The 22,852-nt window shown below is 41.2% G+C and overlaps 1 protein-coding gene across 3 annotated transcripts in view; it reads right to left on the reverse strand.

Annotated features, from left to right (window-relative positions):
- LOC119736059 (cytoglobin-1-like) overlaps positions 1-21,716 on the reverse strand; it is a 40,901-nt gene extending 19,185 nt beyond the window's left edge. The window contains exons 1-2 of one of the 3 annotated variants that reach the window (XM_038210068.1): positions 21,201-21,716; positions 14,502-14,566 (exon numbers count right to left, since the gene is read on the reverse strand). In XM_038210068.1, the coding sequence (XP_038065996.1) occupies positions 14,502-14,566; positions 21,201-21,217 (82 nt within the window). In that variant the 5' untranslated portion in view covers positions 21,218-21,716. Of the gene's footprint in view, positions 1-8,763; positions 9,242-11,225; positions 11,394-14,501; positions 14,567-21,200 lie in introns of those variants that run through there. The other 2 variants (XM_038210069.1, XM_038210067.1) reach the window with 2 other exon arrangements.
- Between the last annotated feature and the right edge of the window lie 1,136 nt (positions 21,717-22,852).

Here is a 22,852-nt window from a genome sequence, read left to right on the forward strand (position 1 = left end):
ATCCTCCGGGTTAATTAAATGTATCCCGTTGCTTACCCACACCCAGGGTATACCTCACCAGGGTTTTATCCTGTGCCGACAAATTGTCAGAAATCACGGCGCGCGCGCGAGTAGTTCGATAACTTGACTCGCACGGGGGAAAAAAAGGTGCCCGTATAGTTCCGCGTTGCGCGATAGCAGGCAATAATATACAAGCATAATCTCGCAATAAAACAAGCGTTTGAGCGGGGTGGATCCCCGTGCCGATAGCCGTAGGCAACATCCGTTTTTACGGTGCGACCTATCGACTCGAAACGGAGCGATTTCTAATAATAACAGACAAGCACTGCGAGAATCGGCTGCCCTGGTTTTTCTGGGGAAAAGCTTGAACCGTTCTGGGGCTCATCGTATAGCTGGGTAAGCCTGGGTCTAGGTGTTTTTTTTTAAATTCAACTAAAGTGCAAACATATGCATGTTTGTTGAAATATTTCTAAAACGACTCACCCTGCCCCCGAAAAAAATGAAACAATCATTAATGACGCAATCGTCGCACGAAAAAAATGTTTAATGAAACGTGGTCAAAGTCTATTTAATTTGGTATAGAAGAATACGAAGAAGAGAAACAACAACCTAAAAAAAAATCAGAACAAAAACACAGGCTTTTCCGGTTGCAGTTGATATCGAGTTAAGAGATTCGATGATGTTGGCATTTGAAATTCCAAAATCTTGGCAACCATTTGGTTTTCCATGAAGTTATTTAGAGGAATTTTTACATCCTTACTGGGACATTACGTCCTGGAATGCCCCCAATTGAACTACAAAACGCGTTTTAAACGAAATTATGTTAATTGGAAAGGGCGTCTAAAAACTGGGCGTTTTGTGTTATTCTTGCGAGAACCATGCGTGAACGTATTTTGACTCTCAAAAATCGAGCTGTTGAGTGCTAGTTGTGAATCCCTGCCACAGTGCATCGCATTCTGCGGACGTACGAGAAACTACTTTGTGTATTGGTGCTGTGTGTATTATGAGTCACACACACAAGTACCGAACATTGAATGGACACGGTTTGAAATACGTATGCGAATGCCACAAAATGTCCGCCGCGTCCGATGTAAACAACTGGGTTTTCTCGTCTTTTCTATAGGTTAGTTTCCTTTCAACCAGACCTTTGAAATTGGATAATAAACAATCCAAAACATAAAAAATATCGAGGATTTAAGGCCGTAACGCCCTTTAAAGTCCAAACGTAGCTTTCGCATTAAATTTCGACTGATACCGAGAAAGACGCCTCAAAACACGGCAGTTAATATGTACCCCATGTGTATCTTGAAATTTTGCGGTTGGTCTAAATTGTTGGTTTTTCCCTGAGTGTATTGTCGCCATATACATCAATTTGTGGTTTGTGTTTCAGTTTCGGGAACTCTTCACAGCTGGTACCAAGTTAACTGCATCAATCAAATTGAGATTTGTGGTTTTGCATCCCGTAGACGTCACCAGTGTCTGGCCTTCCGTCGAAAGCCAAATTAAGCACAGCACTTGACTCCAAAAACGTTCCTTATAACAAGCACGCAACATACAAACCAACTTGGTGCCTTTGCCCAATATTGTTTGGTCACTGGTGACTGCTGCACGGCTTCAAGGAACACGACCAAGATGGCGGCGTTAGGCTTAAACCGAAATAGACAGGTGGTCAGTGAACTACAATATTCCTATTGATCGATCTAAATGAGAACGCAGGTATTTAAGCAGTTACATGGTTGTGTTATTTCCAACACCATGTTGTCAATTACAACTTCACTGACAGAAAATAATGAGTTTTTGACTGAAATAGTCACACTTAACTCTGAAGCATCCTTGCGATAAACAGAAGTCCTTCGCTTCGTAGTATTCATTTACCAAAAGAGGGACATTAGAGTTAAAAGAAGAATATTTTCTTTACTCCAGCAAGGTGATTCGAAAATCGATAAACTTTGTTCTTGTGATTGTGCATCTCATCGGAGATATGAAATTTGTACGTGCAGTGAACGACCTCAACATTCAATCAAAGACATTTTACATAACCTTTAAAAAAAAAGGGAAAGCCCTTTTTCAATCACGCTCGTCTACTTTTGAAATTGGTCTGCTTCCTCTAACCATTCCTTCGCATGTGAGAACTGATGAGAAAGGGAAAAATCATCTCCCAAAGAGAAACTTGTACAAACATTACCGATACTGCATGATGGTAGAAGAAAGAGAAGGAAAAAAAAGCGCATAATACGACATTTCTGGGTGAACGGACGATTAGGGATTTGGGGCCCAATATTATGGATCCACTGCGCTCGGTTTTTTAACGATTTTCTTCGTATGCGCGGCCACTGCCTTGGTAGTGCTGGCGCATAGGTCCTGACAATTCCAGGGTTCCTCGGTTGTTATTATTATTATTACAGAAATGATGACTCGAGATCGTAGACCGAGCTTTCTGGGAAATTAAAAAAGAGCGAGCTGCACCATAAACGGGAGCAAACTGTTGGGGTTCTTTTTGGAAGAAAAAAAAGGTTTCGTAATCTAACACCCAGTTCGTTTGGAAACTGTTTTGGGGCGTTGTCCCTCGAGATCAACAAAATCAAGATAAATTGCACTTGGGATTTCGTGAAATATTACCGTTGAAATCCCTGAATGCATTTCACACTGTTTTTTTTCCTGCAAAAAAAATGATGAAAAGCAATCAAAACAGTGGAAGAAGGTACAATTTGGTGTAGCAAGAGGCTAACAGAAAGACACTGATGCCGGTTTGAAATCACGAGGTACGTACCTCGCAGACAGGATACAGCTCACGAATTTTATAAAACTTCAAGTTGAAAGGTTATTGGGCTTTGCAGAAACTATGAGGTATAAGCCTACCAAACACAAAAACGTATACAATGTATAGACCATGTGCCCTGATGTCCGCCGGGCCGCGAATTGTTTTTCTCCCAAACGACATCCACATAATGGTGTACGCTATGGCGTTTCAGACTTCATTAAAGCATCTTTTGCATGCTATTTGGCCACATTAAACAACATTTTAAGCCGACATTTTAAGCCAGTCATATTTCGAGAGATACACAAGCAGTACAGAAGAGAAGCATTTGCTGAAAGATGGCAGCACGATACCACAGCATATCATTTTGAAAACAAATATTATAGGCTACATGGTCTATAATGACACCAGAAATGTAACCTACAGTAAGGAAGGAAACTAATACATGTGATCGACTGAACATGAGTTTGCATTGTTAATGGAACTGTCAAGTCAGGTTTGCTCACCAGCTACATTTTCTAGCAAGCTAATGTCGCTAAACACATTTTACTCTATTTTTACGTCTCTCTGGGGAGCTCTCTTGATTAGGTGAGCGCAGAACCGTTTATCAAATAAGCGGCACTGAATTACAACGATTTACGTTTGGCATTTCACATTATTTTCACTTTACGAAATGGACGATTTCCGAGATTGGCGAGGACGTATGGAAGAGTTTCAATGAAGGTTAATTTCACCTTTAAAGTTTCCATCCATGATGCCCCATCGCTCCTGGCATCACAATCTTCCCTGAATCTTCCCATACATAAAGCCACGCGAGAAATTGCAGGATAACCCGTAACCTATACAGAACTCTGCAATCACTGCTGTATACAGCGACCAAGGCAGTAAATCGCCGAGATATGAAACGGAGCCCGCGGTGTTTTTCTCCTTTTTTTTACCCTCCTCTTTACCCCTTTTTCTGTCTCTCCCACTAATGATCTACTGGTAGGCCAATGTTCCAAGGGGTCTTAATTTCAAGGGGGGGGAGACCTCATGAATCCTGGCGAGGAGGCTCGTGTATGTAATCGTCTATGTGATGTCGATTCGGATAAAAAGCGGCACAAATTTGGATCTGACTGGGTTTTTTTCTGTTATGGGGTGTGCGCAATTTGTGTTGTAGCATGGTCGACTATGAGATTGCTCCGTTGATAAATTGTCTCCCCTGTGTCTGTACCCAAAACATGACGTCTGGAAAAAGGAGCATTTTGTCTCTTAGACTCTCGGCTTCATTATGATGTTCATCTGGGTGTTTAGATTTGTCGATATCGAAAGTCTTTGAAGCATAATAATCAGTTTATGTTTGCATCAAAACAGATAGGCCTAGACCTGCTTGGCTACGCTAGAATGAAAATTAATAGATTGAGGTGTTGTTTGAATTGACGACACGTTTGTTTTGCTCTCAAATACTGTTTGTTCATAGTAGTAATCCTCGTAAAATTGTTGATGAGAAGCGGGTGTAAGTGTAGGCCTATCACCGCGGCAAACTTATGATATACGTAGGAAAAATCAGACAACCATACGGAACTGACGTCACGAACTGAATGAGCCCCTTGACGTTTTCACCAGTAATCACGACGAAAGACGCACGGTAAATTAACACGATGATATAACAAACGGCTTTGGCTTGTTAATATGACCTCAACCAGGGAGAGAGGAGGTTGTCATCGACCTTGCAAATACCGAAAAGATGTCCTGTTTGAAGCGTAATAAGACGTCAGGCGGTCAAAGCTCTCGACCCACACACTAGTGGAAGAAGGATAAGTGTTGTCAAACGGAGCTTTGTTTGCATTCTGGGTACAGTGCAGTGTGAAACTAAGTGCCCATCGCGCGCGCGTGGGTGTCATCGCGAGGCGAACGCACCTAACACGCGTCGCCAGAGCGCGAGGTTTCCAATACGGAAAACAATGTTTCTGGCGATACATCCGGGAAATGGACACTTGAGCGCGGGCACTGATAGTGGGAGGAAAAACATGAGGATTGACCAATTTCCACGCTCGAACAACAGAGAGAGGAGCTTCAACAAATTGACAATTCCAAATTGACGTCATATAGCTTTTGGTTCGGTTGAAGCTGCGAGCGCGTAACTTTCGTATATGACACAACCTCGGAACAGCTAAAGAAAGCTACAAAATGTACAAGTGACCTGTTGAAAAAGTGTCTGTTACTCTACAGAGTTCATACATGTACTACAATGAGTTTAGACACTGCATTATTTAGAAACAAGTATCAGGAGTTTAAACTTCTACAGGTCTGTGACACATTCACACGATAATAAGCGCGTATTGTTTATTTGATTTCAAAAGGAATCAAGTGTATGATGACCCACGCGAGACCTCGTTTGCCCATCGCGTGTTGCAGTATTAAACAGAACGAAAAAGCTATCGCCATTGGTTTTATAAATCAGCACAGAAACATGATATCAGTGAGATCCTTGGCTTTGGAACGACTCTCTTGTTAGGCTTACGCTAAGAGAAAGGAACATTTGCTGTGGCTGTTAGTCAATAATTTATGGTAAAAGAACGTCCTGCCTCGTTTTTAATTGAATTACAAACAAAAGTAGCAATTGGACCTATACTGGTCACAATGCACACGTATGTTGCGTGTAGTCCTTGACAGTAATACGATTTCCAAAGGCGCATATCAGAAACGTTTCTCGACGAACGACCGCGCCCGTCTTCCGGCTTTCATTTATTGACCAAAGAGAAACCCAGCCTGGAGATTATTACACGATCAAATCGCATATGTCACGCAGTGGTTTTTTTTCAACATGCGGGAGCTTCCACCAAAACTGAATATAGGTCCTAATTTATGTATGTCTAATAATATAAATATGATCTTGACCCTTGGCTCTTGAAACAAGTACATAAATATGATCTTGACTCTTGAGAGGGGAAAACATTGTTATGACCACTGAGTCAGCGTGTTACCTTGCGTGATGTGTGTTGACCGGTTTTCGAACTTTAAACAAGGACCCGCCACGAGACACACCAGGTGGGGGCTTTGTCGACTGAAAATATAGGTCCTGACATTCAGTTGCGAGATATCAAACCACAAAAAAAATGCTCCCTGGCCCTGAACCCAACAAGTCTGCCGTCACTGCACGAGCGACATTAACCCTCAGCACCCAACTGGGCCAGTAAAAAGTCAACGGGATCATCTTCAAGGGCACTATCGAATGGCAGATGAAAATGTTACCTGTGTCTCCTCCTGAACTTACGTAGGCACACATAGCTATTGACTCGCAAGATGATGCAGGAATCGAATATCGTCTGATGAGTGCTGTGCCAAGCTTGATACTAATCCACCAGATGTAACTGCATTGTACTACTAAATGATAATTAAGGCTTGACATTTTATATATCTGCTATTTGGCATACCAAAATGCACGCGTGCGATCTATGGATAGTAATACAGCTGCATTTCACACGTATTTAACCTTCGCGGCAGATACATAATAGGGAGGTTTCGCAAGCGAACGGATACGCGTACAAATACGTTTAGCTATCCGTATCCGTTTTTCACTTACGTGTAGCGAGCGAGATATGCGTGTCGTCTGCACGTATGACGTCATACGCTACTCACTAGCCGCTAAACGTGCAGACGACACGCATATCTCGCTCGCTACACGTAAGTAAAAAACGGATACGGATAGCTAAACGCAAGTGTAAGCGTATCCGTTCGCTTGCGAAACCTCCCTATTGACTGTCTGTGTAAAAAATATAAAGATTAAAACCTCATGGACTCAACGATCGATTACTGTGTAATTAAAAAATATAAATCACACCGAGATGAAAATATAGGAAAGCAATGACAGTTAAAGGGGCATTACGGGCTGAAATCCCCGAAAATGTCATGTTTCGGAGTGTCTACTTATACTATTTTGAGGGTCCAGTTGAAATGAAACTAACCTAATGTCTTACCGTTCCCGGGAAAAGACGGGGGGACGGTTGTATACATCGGACGCAGTAGGCATACGTTTTTCTTGTCGTTTTCATTCAATGTACGATGGGCCTACACGTTGTGTGTGTGTCACATAAATTACACACGGCACCAATACACACATTTTGTTTCTTACACGTCCGCAGAAGGCGGTCCCTGTGCGGCTGGAATCACAACTAGCACTGAACAGCTCGATTTTTTCGGAACAAAATTGTGACCCCCGAAATTCGTAAGATTCTCGCAAGAATAACACAAACATGTCCAGTTTTTAAGGATGGTTGTGTGGACGTTTTATTCTACTTTTAAATGCTCTTTCCATTAATATCATTTCGTTTAAAACGAGTAGCCCAATTGGGCGTATTCCAGGAATTATATCCCTTTAAAAACCAAAAAAAAGAGAGATTATATCGATACAAGGATGTCATTGATAAAATATCAGCACTGCAGATATATAATGGTCAGACAAAAAAGGTAGAAATACAACGCTTGTAAGCTTACAACAGGAAAAGCAATACACACCAATTCCAAAGTATTGTTCAGTCTCTGGAATTACACACGAAAGCATTTACCTCTAAAGCAATACAATATTCTGAGTACATGCAATAGGCCCACACGACGTGTTCTATAGAAGTTCCTTTTTGACGGTTTTCGAGGAATGCATCGTGTGTAAGTTGGGTTAAACGTTCGTCCTTGTAAGGCAAACAAAGTGATGACAATGGTCAACCATTATACTACTAGCCTATCATCCTATGCATCCATCCGCATTTTTAGCACGTAGGCATTCCGTCAATAAAAGGACGTACAACGTGACCACCACGTACGTACAGGATGGACAAATATCACACCATTGCATTTATACAGAAAGTGGGGCTTGCTAGACCATAGGGCTATAGGACCCCCGCATTATCTTCTCTTTTTTTACCTTTCACGCTGGAGCGCAGTTCTGGCATTGATAAAAGTTTCTGGCCAAAAAATTGAAAGCACTTGAAATTTCTTTCATACGCGGGGCAAATCATACATATTGGGTATTTGATATACAATTTCCATTTTTCTAAGGAGTTTCAATTCAAATTTCAAATGCAGCGTCAGTATTATTTTTGTTGGCAGAGGGAAAGGTGGTGCAAGGAAACAGGGTTAGCATGTACCTTTTTTGAAGTAGCTATTTGCTGTAAGATTTTTTGATTAATTCTCGCTTTACGAGAATTAAATCACAAACTAGAAATGTGTTTGCGGACAAACGCCAGCTGTTTCGGCTGTTTGAAATGACTCTGTGACGTGATGACGAAACGAAGACGTCACTTCAACATATCACAGGTTAGGTATATATCAAGTTGCAACCAAATCGGACCTATAGTTCTTAAGATAAAGGTCTTAAAAAAATGTCCTGTCGAAACAGCTAAAAAAAGAAAGAAAAACAAATCTTAACGAAATCAAGAGCTGTTTCGGCAGATTTGCCGAAACATGCGTTTATAAATGGTTATCAGTCAGTTCAAACAATAATTCCTCTATAGAGTCCACCTCCAGCTCTCGGTAATGGAGTTCGGCATATGTATTTGAACGTCATTCATTAAGGAGCCTGCATGCAAGGGATTCGTCTTCGTCTGTTGGTATTGCGTGCAGACAATCAGCCGGTCGGACTACATACAAATCTGGCAATGAAAGACGCGTCTTTACATCTAAAGTTATTGAGGATTGAGAGAGGTTGAAACCGATTAAATGTCAAGCGCGAAATTGCCATTTTCAGTCAAAAGTGATGTACGGCTGATTTCAGATGATTCATACGTTTATAATATTACACGTCTGCCAGTGCAGATGCCTGAACCGGGCTAGTATGTGTAAAGGTGTCAACATACATGTCAGATACTTATAATCATAATAGATTTTTTGCCGGATCGATTAATTAAATTATAGAAATTACACAAGAAGAATATGCAAATCGATTTCACTGAGCAGTGGATGAATTAAATGCGATCGATAGCTGGAATAATAAGTGATCTAGATTAAGTGGACTGTGATAGCAAACTCACACAGGTGTTGGCGGGATTTGTCGGCCAAACTCGCACCGTCGATAATCAATATATCCCCGTTGGAGTTCCGTTCTACTCCTCGCTGTATTTCCATGGTTTCTGGTGTGTTACGGACCAACTCACTGTCCTCCGACTCCTGTACCGTTGAAAGGCTCGCGATCCCCCGTCCCTCTGGCAATTGGCGCCCGGTGATTTTTTTTTAATGCGATGGGTATTGTGCGCGTATAAAAACTCCCCGTGTGTCCTGTGTCTATAAAAAGAAATCGACGACTACTAAAGGATGAAGTGACGAGCGCAATTTATATACCTCTGTCGTCCTGGATTGATCGGGGACGGAATCGAGAACCCTGATTGGTCGGACGGTCCCCAGAAAAAAAAATAAAAACGAAAAGTAAGAAATCCACAGTTGCCGTTGTCGAATTCCAACGTGAAATTCCAGATTCGGTCTGATAATTGCGTTGTTCTGCTCTTGCTTTAACACTTGATGGATGGGGATGGTGACGTTGAAAGAAAACGCATCAATGCAAATGCGCGTGACGACGCTGGCAGGGCAAAAAGGGAAAAAAATATGACACCGTCTGGCCTGTAGTATTAAGTCAAAATTCCTGACTTAAGGGCATGCACTATATTTTTTTTGGGAGAGAAAGATATGTGGTAGTTTTTCCCCTAAGGGCTGTGGTGGTCCTAACAAAGTCCAATTTCAACCAAAACGAACCCCGGACCCCACCGACATCATATTTACGATATCTGATACTCTGGAGTGACTGCAGACTACAAATAAAATCTGGTTGCTATCAAAAAGAAGAAGGCAGCTGTAAAATGTCACAATTTGTTTTTTTCGTGCAAAATATAAAAGAGGTTTCAATGCTTCTTGCTCTCCACGTGATGAGCTTGGGGATGTTTGTAATACTGCAGTTTTGTTTCTCCAGCTGTACACGTGGTGGCCAGTTGGCACGGAGTCGCTTTCCACGCGATGTTTCAATGTTTCATGAGAACGATTTGAAAGATGTCTCTGCTGTTTGCCTTTTTTTCTGGGCCACGCCCATCGAAAAGGGGTCCTCCCACGGACTGCCCTATAAAAACATCGGGAGGTAATCTTTGATTTCACTTCAATGCCTTGGGATTAAGTAAACATCTTTTCTTAATCCGAACCAGATTTTCCATTCTTTTTTTCCCCTCTAGAAGAGTGCATGACCGATCGTGCAGCGCTTGAGATTCAGCCGTGTTGATGTGCTGAAAGAGTATAACTTTGTGACGTCCCTGCGCCGTCTGTTGTATTTTGACCAATGACAGATAAGTTTAAATGTCGAGACGCCATTGGATAAATGTGTACAGTATTTTGCATCTAACTGGAATTATCGAAATATGGTAGAAATGTGTATAGTATTTGTATATAACTGGAACATTTCATTTCAACGTTGAGTTTCTCGTTTGTTTTTCGATTTGCAGAACTCCGACATGCCAGATGACGACTAAATACGCGCCGACATATACATCCAGTGTTAAATTAAAGATTAGGCCTAATCATTATTTTTTAATCGATCCTAATGCAGTTATTCGCAGTGTGTGACACAATACATCATCAGATATTGATATGCAATTATTCAATACAACAGATCAGCCAACATTTCACAACATGAATATTCACAAAACAAACGGCATCTGATTGGACAACACTCGAAGCATATTGACTACACCGTGACCACTTGTCAAAGGCGCACGTATGATTTATTTAGATCAAAACTCAATCCATTAAAAATGGATCGTAGGACCCCACAGATCCAAAGGAATTTCAAGCCTGTCGAAATACCTGAAAACCTTTCTGACAATTTGTAGTTCGTATATGGTATAACAAACTTAAGCCACATATGGTGAGGTTTTGAGTACTTTATGCGCCCTCAACGGGTCGTTCTGGGTGAGTTGACGAGATTAGGTTGCGCCCACCGCTGCTAATTGGATCTGAATTGGACCGTGTAAGTTTACAAGCTTTATGACTTCGAGGTGTCCTGATCAAGTCCCGTATAGAGTTGGGTTCGTGTGACTTGTGCTGGAATTACCACCGTGCTTGGATGCCCCTCGAACCAACTCCGCATGCGTCCTCAAACCCACCCTTCTGCATGGTATTCATGCCGAATTCACGCATGCGCGTTACTCTGAGTAAATTTATCCCGGGCCAAGTAGTCAGGCAAAATTTCATGCGAGATTTACGCGATGTTCTCAACTCTTCGTATTATGTTCCCGAGAGGATCACATTTCCTCCTCCTACGAAAATGTGATGAACTCCTACTTTGAGGCCGCGAGTTTGCTGAACTATCGGCACAGGTGAGGTCTACAGGTTGGCTATATATGCACGTTGAAATGTAAATTAAACCACGGTTTTATTTTCTGTTTAGTATTTTTGTTTTGAGATCCGCAGTGCACACCTGTTGTTTGACGAGTACAGAAAGAGTGTGGATATTTACCTGGTGCGATCTGCTTGCCCCGCGCAGGAAAGCAAGGCGTACACAGCCCCATCGCCGTTCCTTCACGTCCCGTCTTCCCGGTACCCACTCCAGGCGAATTATGGTCAGTAGACCCCCAAGCCCTTTTCCTCAACTTCCAACCCCTCAGCAACTCCGACCCAAGTTTCGGCTGCGTCAGCGGAGTAATACAGCTAAGAATTCCGATGCTATTTCGCAATTTTGTGGGTCAGATTCCGAGCAGCGTGGTGCTGATTTCGGCCTACAACTTGAAGACAAACCACGCAGTGGCGCAACGAATACAATCTTGCCTACAAAATTTATCCAACCATTAACCGTCCTGGAAAAAGGAGTAAAGGGCCTGTGTGTACTGAGGCAGCCCAAGGGTCAAATATTATAAACATTGTAGACGCTGGTTTGTATTTAAAAAAAAAAAAAAAAAAGCCGAGAAAAGTTTACGAGTTGGAGCAAACTCGGAGGCTTTGCTCCCCTGCTGCGTGCGGCGAGATCGACTTGGTATATTTACACGAAAAGACGCCTGTCATCGGCTCCTCCGGGAAGACAAATCGCTTCCTTTGTTTCGGGTTAACTGCTAAAACACACGAATGCCCTAAACATGACGGCGCGAAGGCGGAAAAGGAAGCGAACTTGACGGAGGAATCGGAATGAATGAGTCGGAGTCGGGATCATGCCAAAGGGGAGAGCGGTCGATAATTATGGCCCTGGTACACATCTGGCATGCTGCCTCGTTGTATTAATGTTGTCATTATTTTAAATTCCCCCTTTTTTGGTGAGAAGTCCTCCTGTTTTGGTATCACAATTGTTGTTATCAAGCCAAAAATGTGTTTGAGGGATACATTCGCAGTATGGCTTGTGCTTGAAGGGCATTTTTAAGTTTTGTTTAGGTATGTAAGGAGGAACGAGCTAGCTACAAAGATACGCATAGGTCACCCGTATAGGCGGGTACCCCTGACGTCACGGTTTGTCAGTTGTCACCCATTGCTCGGTTACAGGGTTCATGTTTAAGATGGCTACGTATGTTTACCGTTAGCGCCTGCCTTTGAGAAACTGCAGTTCGAGAAAGTTTAAGAGTGGAATGATCCCGCCGCCTGGTCCCCCCCCCCCCCCCCGGAACTAGGCATGACAAGTCCTCTTTTCCTGTTTCGTAAGACCGGTGTATTAGCACACAGAGTGTTTTAAAATTCTGGAAAGGGTTAACAAATTATTGGGTTTTCAACCGAAGGAATAATAACTCTGAATCATTATTGACGTCACGCTTTGTTTACACGTCGTGCGCTTTCCTATGGGAGCCAGGTTTGGACAAGAACCACCAAAGCTCCCATAAGAAGGTGCACATGTAAACAAGCGTGACGTCATTATGTTTCAGGTCTATTTTGCACTACCATTTGTGGAGTATTTCTTTTGGACGTGGAAAAACCTGAATACATCAGGAGATTATCAGGTCTTCGGGTAATTTAGTGAAAGTATAGTTTGATTGTCGGTGTTCAAATTGTTTCATCAAGGCCATGACTGCATGAGACCCGTCATTTATTTATTTTCTGTGTAGACATTTCGAGCATGGGTAGGCAGGCCTTAGGGCTACAGTGTTTAAGTACACTTTTGTTTACCCTGGCCGGTTTGAAATGTTATATTGTTTTTGTTTTCCGTCCCTCTATCTCCTCTCCCCTGTCAAACTGTCCACCCTCCCTTCCTTCCCTCCTTCCCCCTCCAACCCATTCCTACTCGCATCAGTCTTTAGTCTCGTCTGTTCTTACTTTTCAATTTCTATTTTTTGTTTACTTTCTGATTTATATTTGCTTTGTCATTGTACTTTTGTTCATTTGTTGGCCGAATAAATAATAATAATAATAATAATGTCGTGGATCAATCCCAGAACTGATTCCTTGGCTGCAAGAACAACCGTTACCTTCCAAAATGCAAACCGCGACTCTGTTATAGTAAAAGACATCTGAAGCTCTAGACCCTCCTTTCTGCGGCAACCATGAACGATCCTGGCCAAACTGAAATCTCCCCCTCCAAACTGATGAGCGCTGATGGCATGATTAACCTCTGGGGCGATTTCTTGGGGACCACGACGGCCCGAAACATGCCGTAACGCTGAAATCGTCCCCCTGAGAACTTTATAGCAATGTTAATCTCGCGTCGCTGAAAGATGGCGTCTTTTTGACTGCATGCTTGCGCTTTCAAGGCACCACCCATCATGCATAAATATTGAAGGTATATTTATATATATCATTTCCTTTGTGTGCATTCTTTTTGTTTGAAGCAACAAAATTGATCAAATTCTAACCCGTTAAGTTTCATCTCAGTGGATACTATACAGAGTATGCATACTTTTTTGGGTCGTGTAACTGGATTTCTGTCTAATTTGAACCACCTTCAAAGTTTCAAACGAAACATTTCAGGCAGAATAATTTCACATGGTATGTAATACTCGTCCTATATCTTCACTTTGAGGAAGGTTTCTGTGATGAATTAGTACTTCACTACAATATCCCCATCACAGGTACTTTCACCATAGGTAGGCCTACTTTTGCAAATGGTCCTAAATGGGGCTTTAAATATAATAACGGTTTCTTTAAACCATTTGTTTTGTATTTGTACATGTGTGTGTAATCATTTGAAGTGCAGTGCCCCAATGGAAACCAGTTTTAAACTGTTTGGGCATACCCTGCAGGGTAAAGTAATGTAATAATAATAATACATTGTAATGATAATCAAAACTTTTCAACAATAAAATTACGTAAAGGCGATCATCAAGATAACAGATTCGAAGATCCGTTTCGGACATCCACATACATGACCGATGTAGGTTGGTGCCAAGGATGCGGTGATATGGCGACTATAATCGAACTCAACGCAGTCGCGAGATCAGACAAAGATGGCCACCTTTGAGATTACAACTACAGACCACGTGACATCTGTTTACAAAATTGGACATTGTGGTCACGTGTTGCCAACTTTCAACAAACGGTTTTCTCAGTTCCAGCTCTGCACTGGGTGTATTGAATGGCTTAAATGTGGTAACATATTGTTGAATGTGTGGACAAATTAAAATGGAAAAGATGTTTAAGTGTTTGGGTTGAGGAAGGATACATTCTACGGTAAAGGTTAACAAAAACCTTCGATCATGTTGTCCAAAACGTTTACAACGAATAAAACAATTCGGGGGTACAATGTCTTCGAACAACACAAGGTCTGGCGTAGGACAGGCCAGATTTTTGTTCTGCCAGAAATTTAAAAACAAGATCGACTCACTTGAAAACGGAAGGATATTTGTGAAATTGGCCCACAGCTGCTTGAAGAAGCTCTCGTCCTTTTGACTATAACAAAAAAACACAGAAAGAGAATCTTAAAATCAGCAAACAATTGTGAATGATCGTTAGTATGAAAAACAAATAGCTTAAGTGACGTACAGATTTTGTTCGTGTTTAATGAAAGGTTTCTGTACCAGAGCATTTCAGAGAACATTAAAGAATTACACATCTGATACTTCTTGGATGCTTTTGTTACTGGACTACTTTTCCTCTTGGCGTATGAATACAATATAAGTAAACCTATTCTATAGTTAACCTGTAATCTGATTACTGTACGTGTTTCGATGGGCACAGTTTATGGTGCAGGTGAGAGGTGGGTAATTTGGCTGAAAATTCATTCTGACAAAGGAGGTCAGCTGGGATTTCTTTAGATTGTGGCGCTGAATAATTTACGAGGAATGTGACCGAAAGTTATTTTTTGGAATTCTCGTGGGTCTCTTTTTTTTGGGGGGGGGGGGGGGGGGGGGGGGGGGGGGGGGTAGTGAGAATGTAGTAGACAAAGTTTGGTCGAAAAGAAAATTGAGTCTTGATTCAAGGTTATAGTTTGAGGTCATTGACACGTGTTCGATAACTGTGCTAAAATTATACCCATCGCACCAATATGCGCGCGATCAAAGTTAAAGCCGTTTCAAAACACGTGAGTTGGTAAATCTAAACTCGATTCAAGGAAAACTCATCGGTTTCCAGGAAAGAACTGGCAAGGATATTTATTATGTCCTGTACAAGTTACAATGTAACACGACCTTACAAACATCTCATAGCCTATGTCCTAGACTGAAGAGTGAAAAAAAAAAATTAACTGGTAATTTTAATCATTAAATGGCAACTCTATCACTTGGTGTATTAGTTAAAACAGTCACTCAAAGAAAAACGGTGTTTTTAGAAATCTGGCTGCCAAGATCAGAACAAGGAAGGACAGGATCTTTCGGAACACATTCTTTGGTAATTTGTTCATAAGTTCCTCTACATGTGCGGCTTGCTATAATGAACAACACTGAATTACATCGTGTCCTTGTTGATCCGAACACCCATTTTTACTGGCACAATGAATCTACAGAAACGATTGGGGGTTTTTGGCGCTGCTGGCCGGTACTATAATTGTCTTGTATTTTCTCCCTTTTTTTTCTTTCATCTGCGAATCTGGGGTCATCGACAGTGACAATGCAGTTTGTGTCAGTACGTGTTGTCACCGACAATTTATTGACTCGAACAAAAAAATCAAACAAGCCGAGGCGAGTTGGTGATGATGGATGCGTTATTGATAACACTATAAAAAAAAAAAGCGCCTACGTGCAAAAACGAAATCGGAATTTGATCGAGATTGACCGAATTTATTCGTTTAATTTGAAACAACAACTTGTCAAAGTAAATCTTGTCGAATACTTGATCTTTGTTGACTCATTCAACACTCGTTTCTGAATCTTTGAAAATGAGGTCAAAAAGGTTTTAAAGGAGGTTTGAAGGGGGAATGGAAAACTTATTTAGTTTGTTTCCCCAGTTTCCCCTAGTTTGCAACATGTTTCAGTTTGAAATTAAATTAGTTAAAGATTTTTTTGTAATTGGCACAACGTTTTGACTTTTCGTTTTGCCATTTTCAAGGGTATATTGGTGCCTTTTTAGTTTTTATTGTAATGCGATTTTCCATACTCATGAGCACAAGTGTCATTTCAGGCAGAATCCTCAATGCTGCAGCTATTTCAGCACCTAAAAGCTTCCAGAGTTTTAGATATTTTGCTGTCTACAGTTTCTTGGGTACACAATTTGAACAGACTACCTCTAAACTGAACAGTGTCTTCCTGAAATGACATCACAGCAACAGCGCCCTCAGTTGTCCGGAAAAGCATGGACATTTTTTTAAATGTTGACAGAAGTGCACTTTTCAATAAAATCAACCCCAAAAAGGGATGTCAAATGTTTGCATGCGATTAAGAGGAACAGAAAGTTGCACACAAAAAATGTTTCTAAAAAAAATTCACTTCTCATACCCTTTATGTGTGCAGAGTCCGTGAAATGGAGCTTTTTGTATACTCAAAGGACATACGCACATAGCGTTTACCGTTAAATTGAACGCAGGGAAACATTTTTTTTTCCTAGAACGACAAGGTGAAAACAAATTTCCACAAAGAAGCCGCCTGCCCGAGCAACCTTGGCACCGAGCGATGTGGCAGATCGTGGGAAGCGAAGACGGGACCCCGATACAAATCCGTCTGGATCAGTGGTACCGGTAGAGACTCGCACGGGGGTCTTTCAGAGCTCTTTGCTACCCATTGCCCTTCTTTTCAGTTCGGTAAATCGACTGTGAGGAAAGCGAAGCCCTCAAAAACCCTTTTGACACGTACACCTAAAGGAAATACATGTCTGTGTGGTTGTGATTGAGAGAAAAAAATGTACAGAGGAACATTGTTATCAATATTTTTGAAGTCTGTCTATACTGAGGGAGTTCCCTTGCCAAAATATCCGAACCATTGCTCATGATTTGATCCATCCTTCCAACCATAACATACACGTAGTATGTGTGCGTTGGAATAACATTGCGTTGAAGAACTCGTTGAAAAGTAACTGTATGGTCTATTTACTCTTGATGTGTAATATCAAAATACAGCTCATGGCTGGAGACATTGTGATTTAGTGTTAATAAAGCTAGTTTCTCTGCCCGGCAACCTTGCAATATATTATTTGCAATATACATTTGGTCTTAATATTTACTTTTAGGCTATGTATGCAAGTTCATATAGTATCATGTTCGTTTTTTCCTTTGGACACAAAAGTATCAGCAAAAGAGTCGAGAACTGAATGGAAGAATCCTTCCGCCATTTTGGAAAATCCAGCATCTGTGGTGCATTAGACCCTATGTAAAATGAGCCAGTTGGTTTTCGTGATCGTGTTTTGAGGCAAATTGTATAGATACATGTACTTGTAAAAGCTATAGGTATCTGTGTTTTAGAATTTCTTTGAAATGGACTTGGTACATTTGAGAAATGGGGGGGGGGGGGGGTCAAGTAAAATACAGTCGTATTCTTCAAATCTGCTGTTTGATATTTACGAGTTGTATTTGTAGCTACGGCAAATCATCATGCCTCTCTGTTAGTTAGTAACAAAAATTGACCTTGTCTATTGCTCCTACATAATTTTGACGGATTTTAACCGAACTTTGTCAAAAGCATCAGTAGCCCGGCCCCAGCTAGTCACATGACCAAGGTCATCATGGGGTCACTGAGGGTCAAAAAGCTGAATTTTTTTTTCAACTTAAAACACTACTCCTTCCAGAAAATTACATGGCACAATCACGTGACTCATGCATGAACACGAACTCGTGGGCTTCCCTGATCCGATCGAGCTCGTTCATTTAAAAAGTTGCCACGTCTGTACAGAAAGACAAACCTTAAAATTTCGTCCACAGTATAATTATATACACTTGTTGATTTTCACCGTTTCCAGGATGCGTTCAGAGTAAACAGTGATTAAAAGTTGAGTCCCGTGAGTTACGAGCAATACGTGCAGGGATTCTCCATAATGCACCCGAACTTGGCAAACAAAAGCCCATCCTCAACAATGGAGACTTATGGAATTCACTCGTTGCTTGAATACAATTAATGATGGATGGCTGGCTGACTGGTGGCTGGCAGTGATTGATTGAGTTTGAATTCTTTTCCGACTCGATGCATTTGCGCAGGTGAGAGTACAATGATCATTTGCGAGGCTGGTTTAGCAACTTAGTGGCAAATCCTGAATTTCAATTAAGGAAGAAAAAAAAACTTTGGAAACTACAGGAATTGGTCCGTGAACTTGCCACGGCCTATGCGAAAGTCGTTCATTTTGCCTCTTGCATTTTTGAGGCGATTTTATTTGCAATGTGCCATAACCATGAAATAATGATAATATATGCACGCTGGCTTTAAGTTCTTTAAAAAAAATGTGGCCCTCTGAAATTGAGCCGCAGGAGTACTAGTCTTGATTCAAGTCTCACATGCATCTTTTCGAAAACGAGGCTTCACTTGCTCTTATTCAGTTCTGGTAGGAGCTTCTACCACGTCACTTGGTGGTTGGTCGGTCGGTCAGTCTGTCTGTCCCCGGAAAATTGACCAAAAGTATGGTGTTCCATATGTGCCATGCGCGTTGCATTTTTCGGCGTCTTATTAATCAGCTCTGGCAGAAATCATTTTGATCGATTTCATGCGAGACTGTCATGCAAGACTTCTTGCAACACGGCCAGAGCTTATTGTACACTCGCACTTTTTTGTATCCTCCTAGGAGTACCATTATGGCCACTACCTATTTCTACCAGCTTAGGGGCATGATAACTATCATTTTGATCGATTTCATGCAAGACTTTCTTGCATGACTCCTTGCAACACGGCCAGAGCTTATCGTGCACTCGCACAGGCGCTGTACAACATCTTCCTGGTCGGACAAGGTGGACGCCATTTTGTGGAGTGGTTGGACCTCCAGAAGGAGGAAAGGTCCTCAAAACGGACACAAAGTATGGTGTTTCATATGTGCCATCGGCGTCGCACTTTTCGCCAGAGCTTATTTTGCACTCGCACTTGTTTAGATTGTTGGGCCATGATTCCCGGCCGCGGAATTGCCACTTGTTTTGCAAGCATCGTATGCGACGCCAGTCAGCAATTGAACGTTTTTTCCTCATAATTCGACATAGCTTAATACGTATAGGCAATATGCTTCTGCGTCAGATATGTGAACGAACATGACTCGTCGACATTTTTCTATGTAATAATGTAAGTCATCATGCGGATTTCCTGTAATACAGACGTTCAAAACATGGAGCGTAAATAAGCAGACACATTCGTCATGAATTATTCGCAACTGTTCGCTTTGTCGTTCTCCAATACCGTTGAAGACTATTGTGACGGATACCTCCAAATAGGCGGATACCTCCAAATAGTGATCCATGGTTAGTTTAATAGAAAATATGCTATGCCTGGAATTTGCGGTTTAACCTTGTCACTTTCGCAAGAACTTTTTTTTTTCAATGACCCACATCCAAAAATGAGATTGTTAAGAAACGTGTAATCAGATATTGCCGAATACGTCAGAATCAATAATAACCTTAACCACGAGGAAGCTTGATCGTGTTCCCTGAGTCTATTTTATACATTGTAAGCTGTTGAATGGGATGGTGCCAGACTATTTTATGCACGCCTCGCTTTCAATGTTTGTTTTTATAATGTGGCTTAAAACATTAGGATATGCTTAATCACATTTTCCTAATTATTCATCAGAGTAGATTGTTACATTTATTTAGAATTAACTTTCATTTCATTGCTGATAACTTACGTGTATTCAACTTTCATTGTATTATATTCAAAATGATGTTGTCCGAATTATAGTAGTGTGCATGCATGATAGGTGACCAAGTTCAAGCAAATTGAACAACATGCAAACTAGTACGCAACTTGTTTTTCTAGGTCATTTTTTTTTAACACGTAAGGTGACTTACAAACTTCCAGCACCACTACTAGCCAAAAAAGTTCTCAACAGAATAATGCCTGCCCCTGCGCGCAGTTGCCTGCGGGGTATGGCTTTTGGACAATGAACGTAGGCTTAGAAATGGTTTTCCAGTTGGCAAGCACGACAGTTTGCGGCGTGACGTGCATGCTTAATTAGGCCTGTAATATGCTTCCTCATCGTCTCACGGATCAAATATTAAATATAGGGAAGATATTTTCCGCAATGGTTAGGCATGATCAATTCAGGGTCAAGGCCTTGAACGAACCATGGAATAAATGTATCAGGCCTATAACCTGTATAAATGAAACTCGAACAATCTCAACAGCTCGTAGTTTAATCGTGTACGCAGTTAGGCAACCCAATATTGCCGGGAATTTTTTTTTAAAAAGGACATTTTTATTTTACGAAGTTGTCACCTCCATTCAGTTATTATTCTGTCATAACAAACACGTGTTTTTGCACAATTCTCGTGGATTTTTGCAAAATGTTTGCCAAAAAAATGTATTGGTCATGATTCTTGGATTCACTCATGAATAGAAAAGAAGCTATGTTACATAGTCTATTTTGATTCCTTTAATATAATCCTTTTACAATGTTGTTTACAAATAAATTGTCAAGAGGCAAAATTAACGTATATCGCCGTTTGCGAGTTAGCCACGCCCGTAAGACAACCCTACGGAATCGTGTACGTTACCCCGATAGGTTAATTAAAGATATGTCAATTCTTCTCAGACCACAATCAGAAGTGTTTGCATTTTCAGAGAAACAACACCTTTCGACAAATAATAATGCAACACATTTTTAAACACTAGTAATGAATTGAAGTCCATGACTATCGACTGTGAACGGTTCTATAACAGTTCTGTGGTGCTTCTTTTATGGTGATTCTATTATTTTATGCGTGGAATCATTGAACAGCAGTCGACATTTTTGATTAGTGATCCCAATAATCGATTACCAGTATACAGAGACAACAAAAAGACTTCATTTTCAACCTTAGTTATCCGTTTTATGTTATCTTTAAATTCTCTCCAGAAGACACTTTAAAGGTTATGACTTATGATATTTATACCTGAAGATCTGTTACAGGACATTTTCTGATTTTGATTGGAAAAATAGTCAAAGAAAGAAGAAAGTAAGATCTATTTTTAAGTGTAGGAAAATTACTTACCCAGCTTGGTTTGTCATGGCTGTTTTGTAAGGAAGACTGTTCAGGTATACAAATTCCTCAGGAGTAATATTCTCTTGTAAGTTTCTATACAGCGCAATGGCAAATAGATCACTGCATGCACTGCGTCACGACCAGTCGTTCCAGCAAATTAAAGGTGATTATGTCGTTCGTTGTCAACTCCTGGCGTGAAAAAAATCTATAAAGTTGTCCTCGTTAGTGGTTGAGAGTTTAGGTTTACCCAGCGTGCGAACCGACAGAGGCTAATCTCCAGTGTGATTGACTCCTGGTCTCAGATAGCACACAAGAGTATACTAACTACCATTCAACGATATGGTACAGCTGGGAATAATGTTGCATCTTTCAGCCCTACACAACAATAATAAAGCGCCCGGCTCAAAGTTCAGAATATCTGAAAATAATATTCCCATTGAATCGGCGCAATCAGCTGTTGTCGGGCACGGCGCATTAAGCGGGGCCCGTCACAAAAGCACCACGGGACGCAATCGTCTTTCACCTGGGGGGACTGGTGAGAATTTGTATAAGAGATAAAGTTGCTGCCGTGCAAAGAATGTGGAAAAGGGTCGGGCAAAAGAAAATAGATTTAAGCAAATATTTTCCAAGGGCAAGCTAAGTGCCTATTTGTATGTTGGGGTATTATTTGAAGGGGGGCTAGGATGTGTGGGGCGGTATGGTTTTTATTATGGAGAGTTCCAATCAGCACGGATCTCTAGGTTGTCATAACACTGTGAAAAACTTTGAACTTTTTTGTTGACCTTTTTATCAGAACTCGTTTCCCCGCACTCTCGGACAATGATGTTGACTGTTAGTCTATGGCGTTAAGTCAACTATAGTCTGTGTGTGAATCATCATAATAAAGTACCACAAAAGAAGTAGGGCCTGTAATTGAACATGAATGACATCTGTTTGTCCTTTTTATAGTGAAAATCTGAGTGCAAAGTTGAAGGCTTGCATCCCAAATTTGGGATGCCACTTGATTTTGAATCCAACTTGAAATTGTGAGTGTTCAGCAGAGCTATTGAAGCACGCCCTCTCTCAATAGAGGGCGGTAGTGTGTTTTATTTAGTGACTGGGAAGGGTGTGAGAATTTCGCCCCCCCCCCCCCCCCAATAACCCAGGGATAGGGTGGTGGGAACGAGGGATAAACAGTATTTTTGAACACTTACAATAAAACACACAAATTCAAATTTCGCTAGGAAGTAATTGTTGAAAAACAAGAACAGTACATATCTGTAAGGTATGACTTTTGTAAGATAAGTGTGTCTATTTAGATGTACTGTCTGCGTGTTTTAAAATAAGTGAAAACAGGCAATACAAGGGTGCAAAGCGGTAAATAGGCTTAAACCCATCCGCCGAGCTCATGAATGCCTCAAAATATTCTATATTAGAGAGTTCCGAGAGCGACAAATTTGAGGAAGAGAAGAGATATGGCAATGAACCTCTGGCCCGGATTTGGGGCTTCCAATTTGAGCATTTTTGGATGCAATTGGGCTCGAAAGTGGCACTATTTTGCCATGTTGTGGAGGGATCGTTTTTGAAGATGGCTAATTTTCCGCTTTGGGGAAAATAGGGGTCATCGTCTTTGAGTGAGAATTCCTCGAAAAGTCAATGGTCAACCCACTAAAAAAAATGAA

This window comes from Patiria miniata, unplaced genomic scaffold (genome assembly GCF_015706575.1).
Source record: "Patiria miniata isolate m_02_andy unplaced genomic scaffold, ASM1570657v1 HiC_scaffold_29, whole genome shotgun sequence".
NCBI classification, from domain to species: domain Eukaryota; kingdom Metazoa; phylum Echinodermata; class Asteroidea; order Valvatida; family Asterinidae; genus Patiria; species Patiria miniata.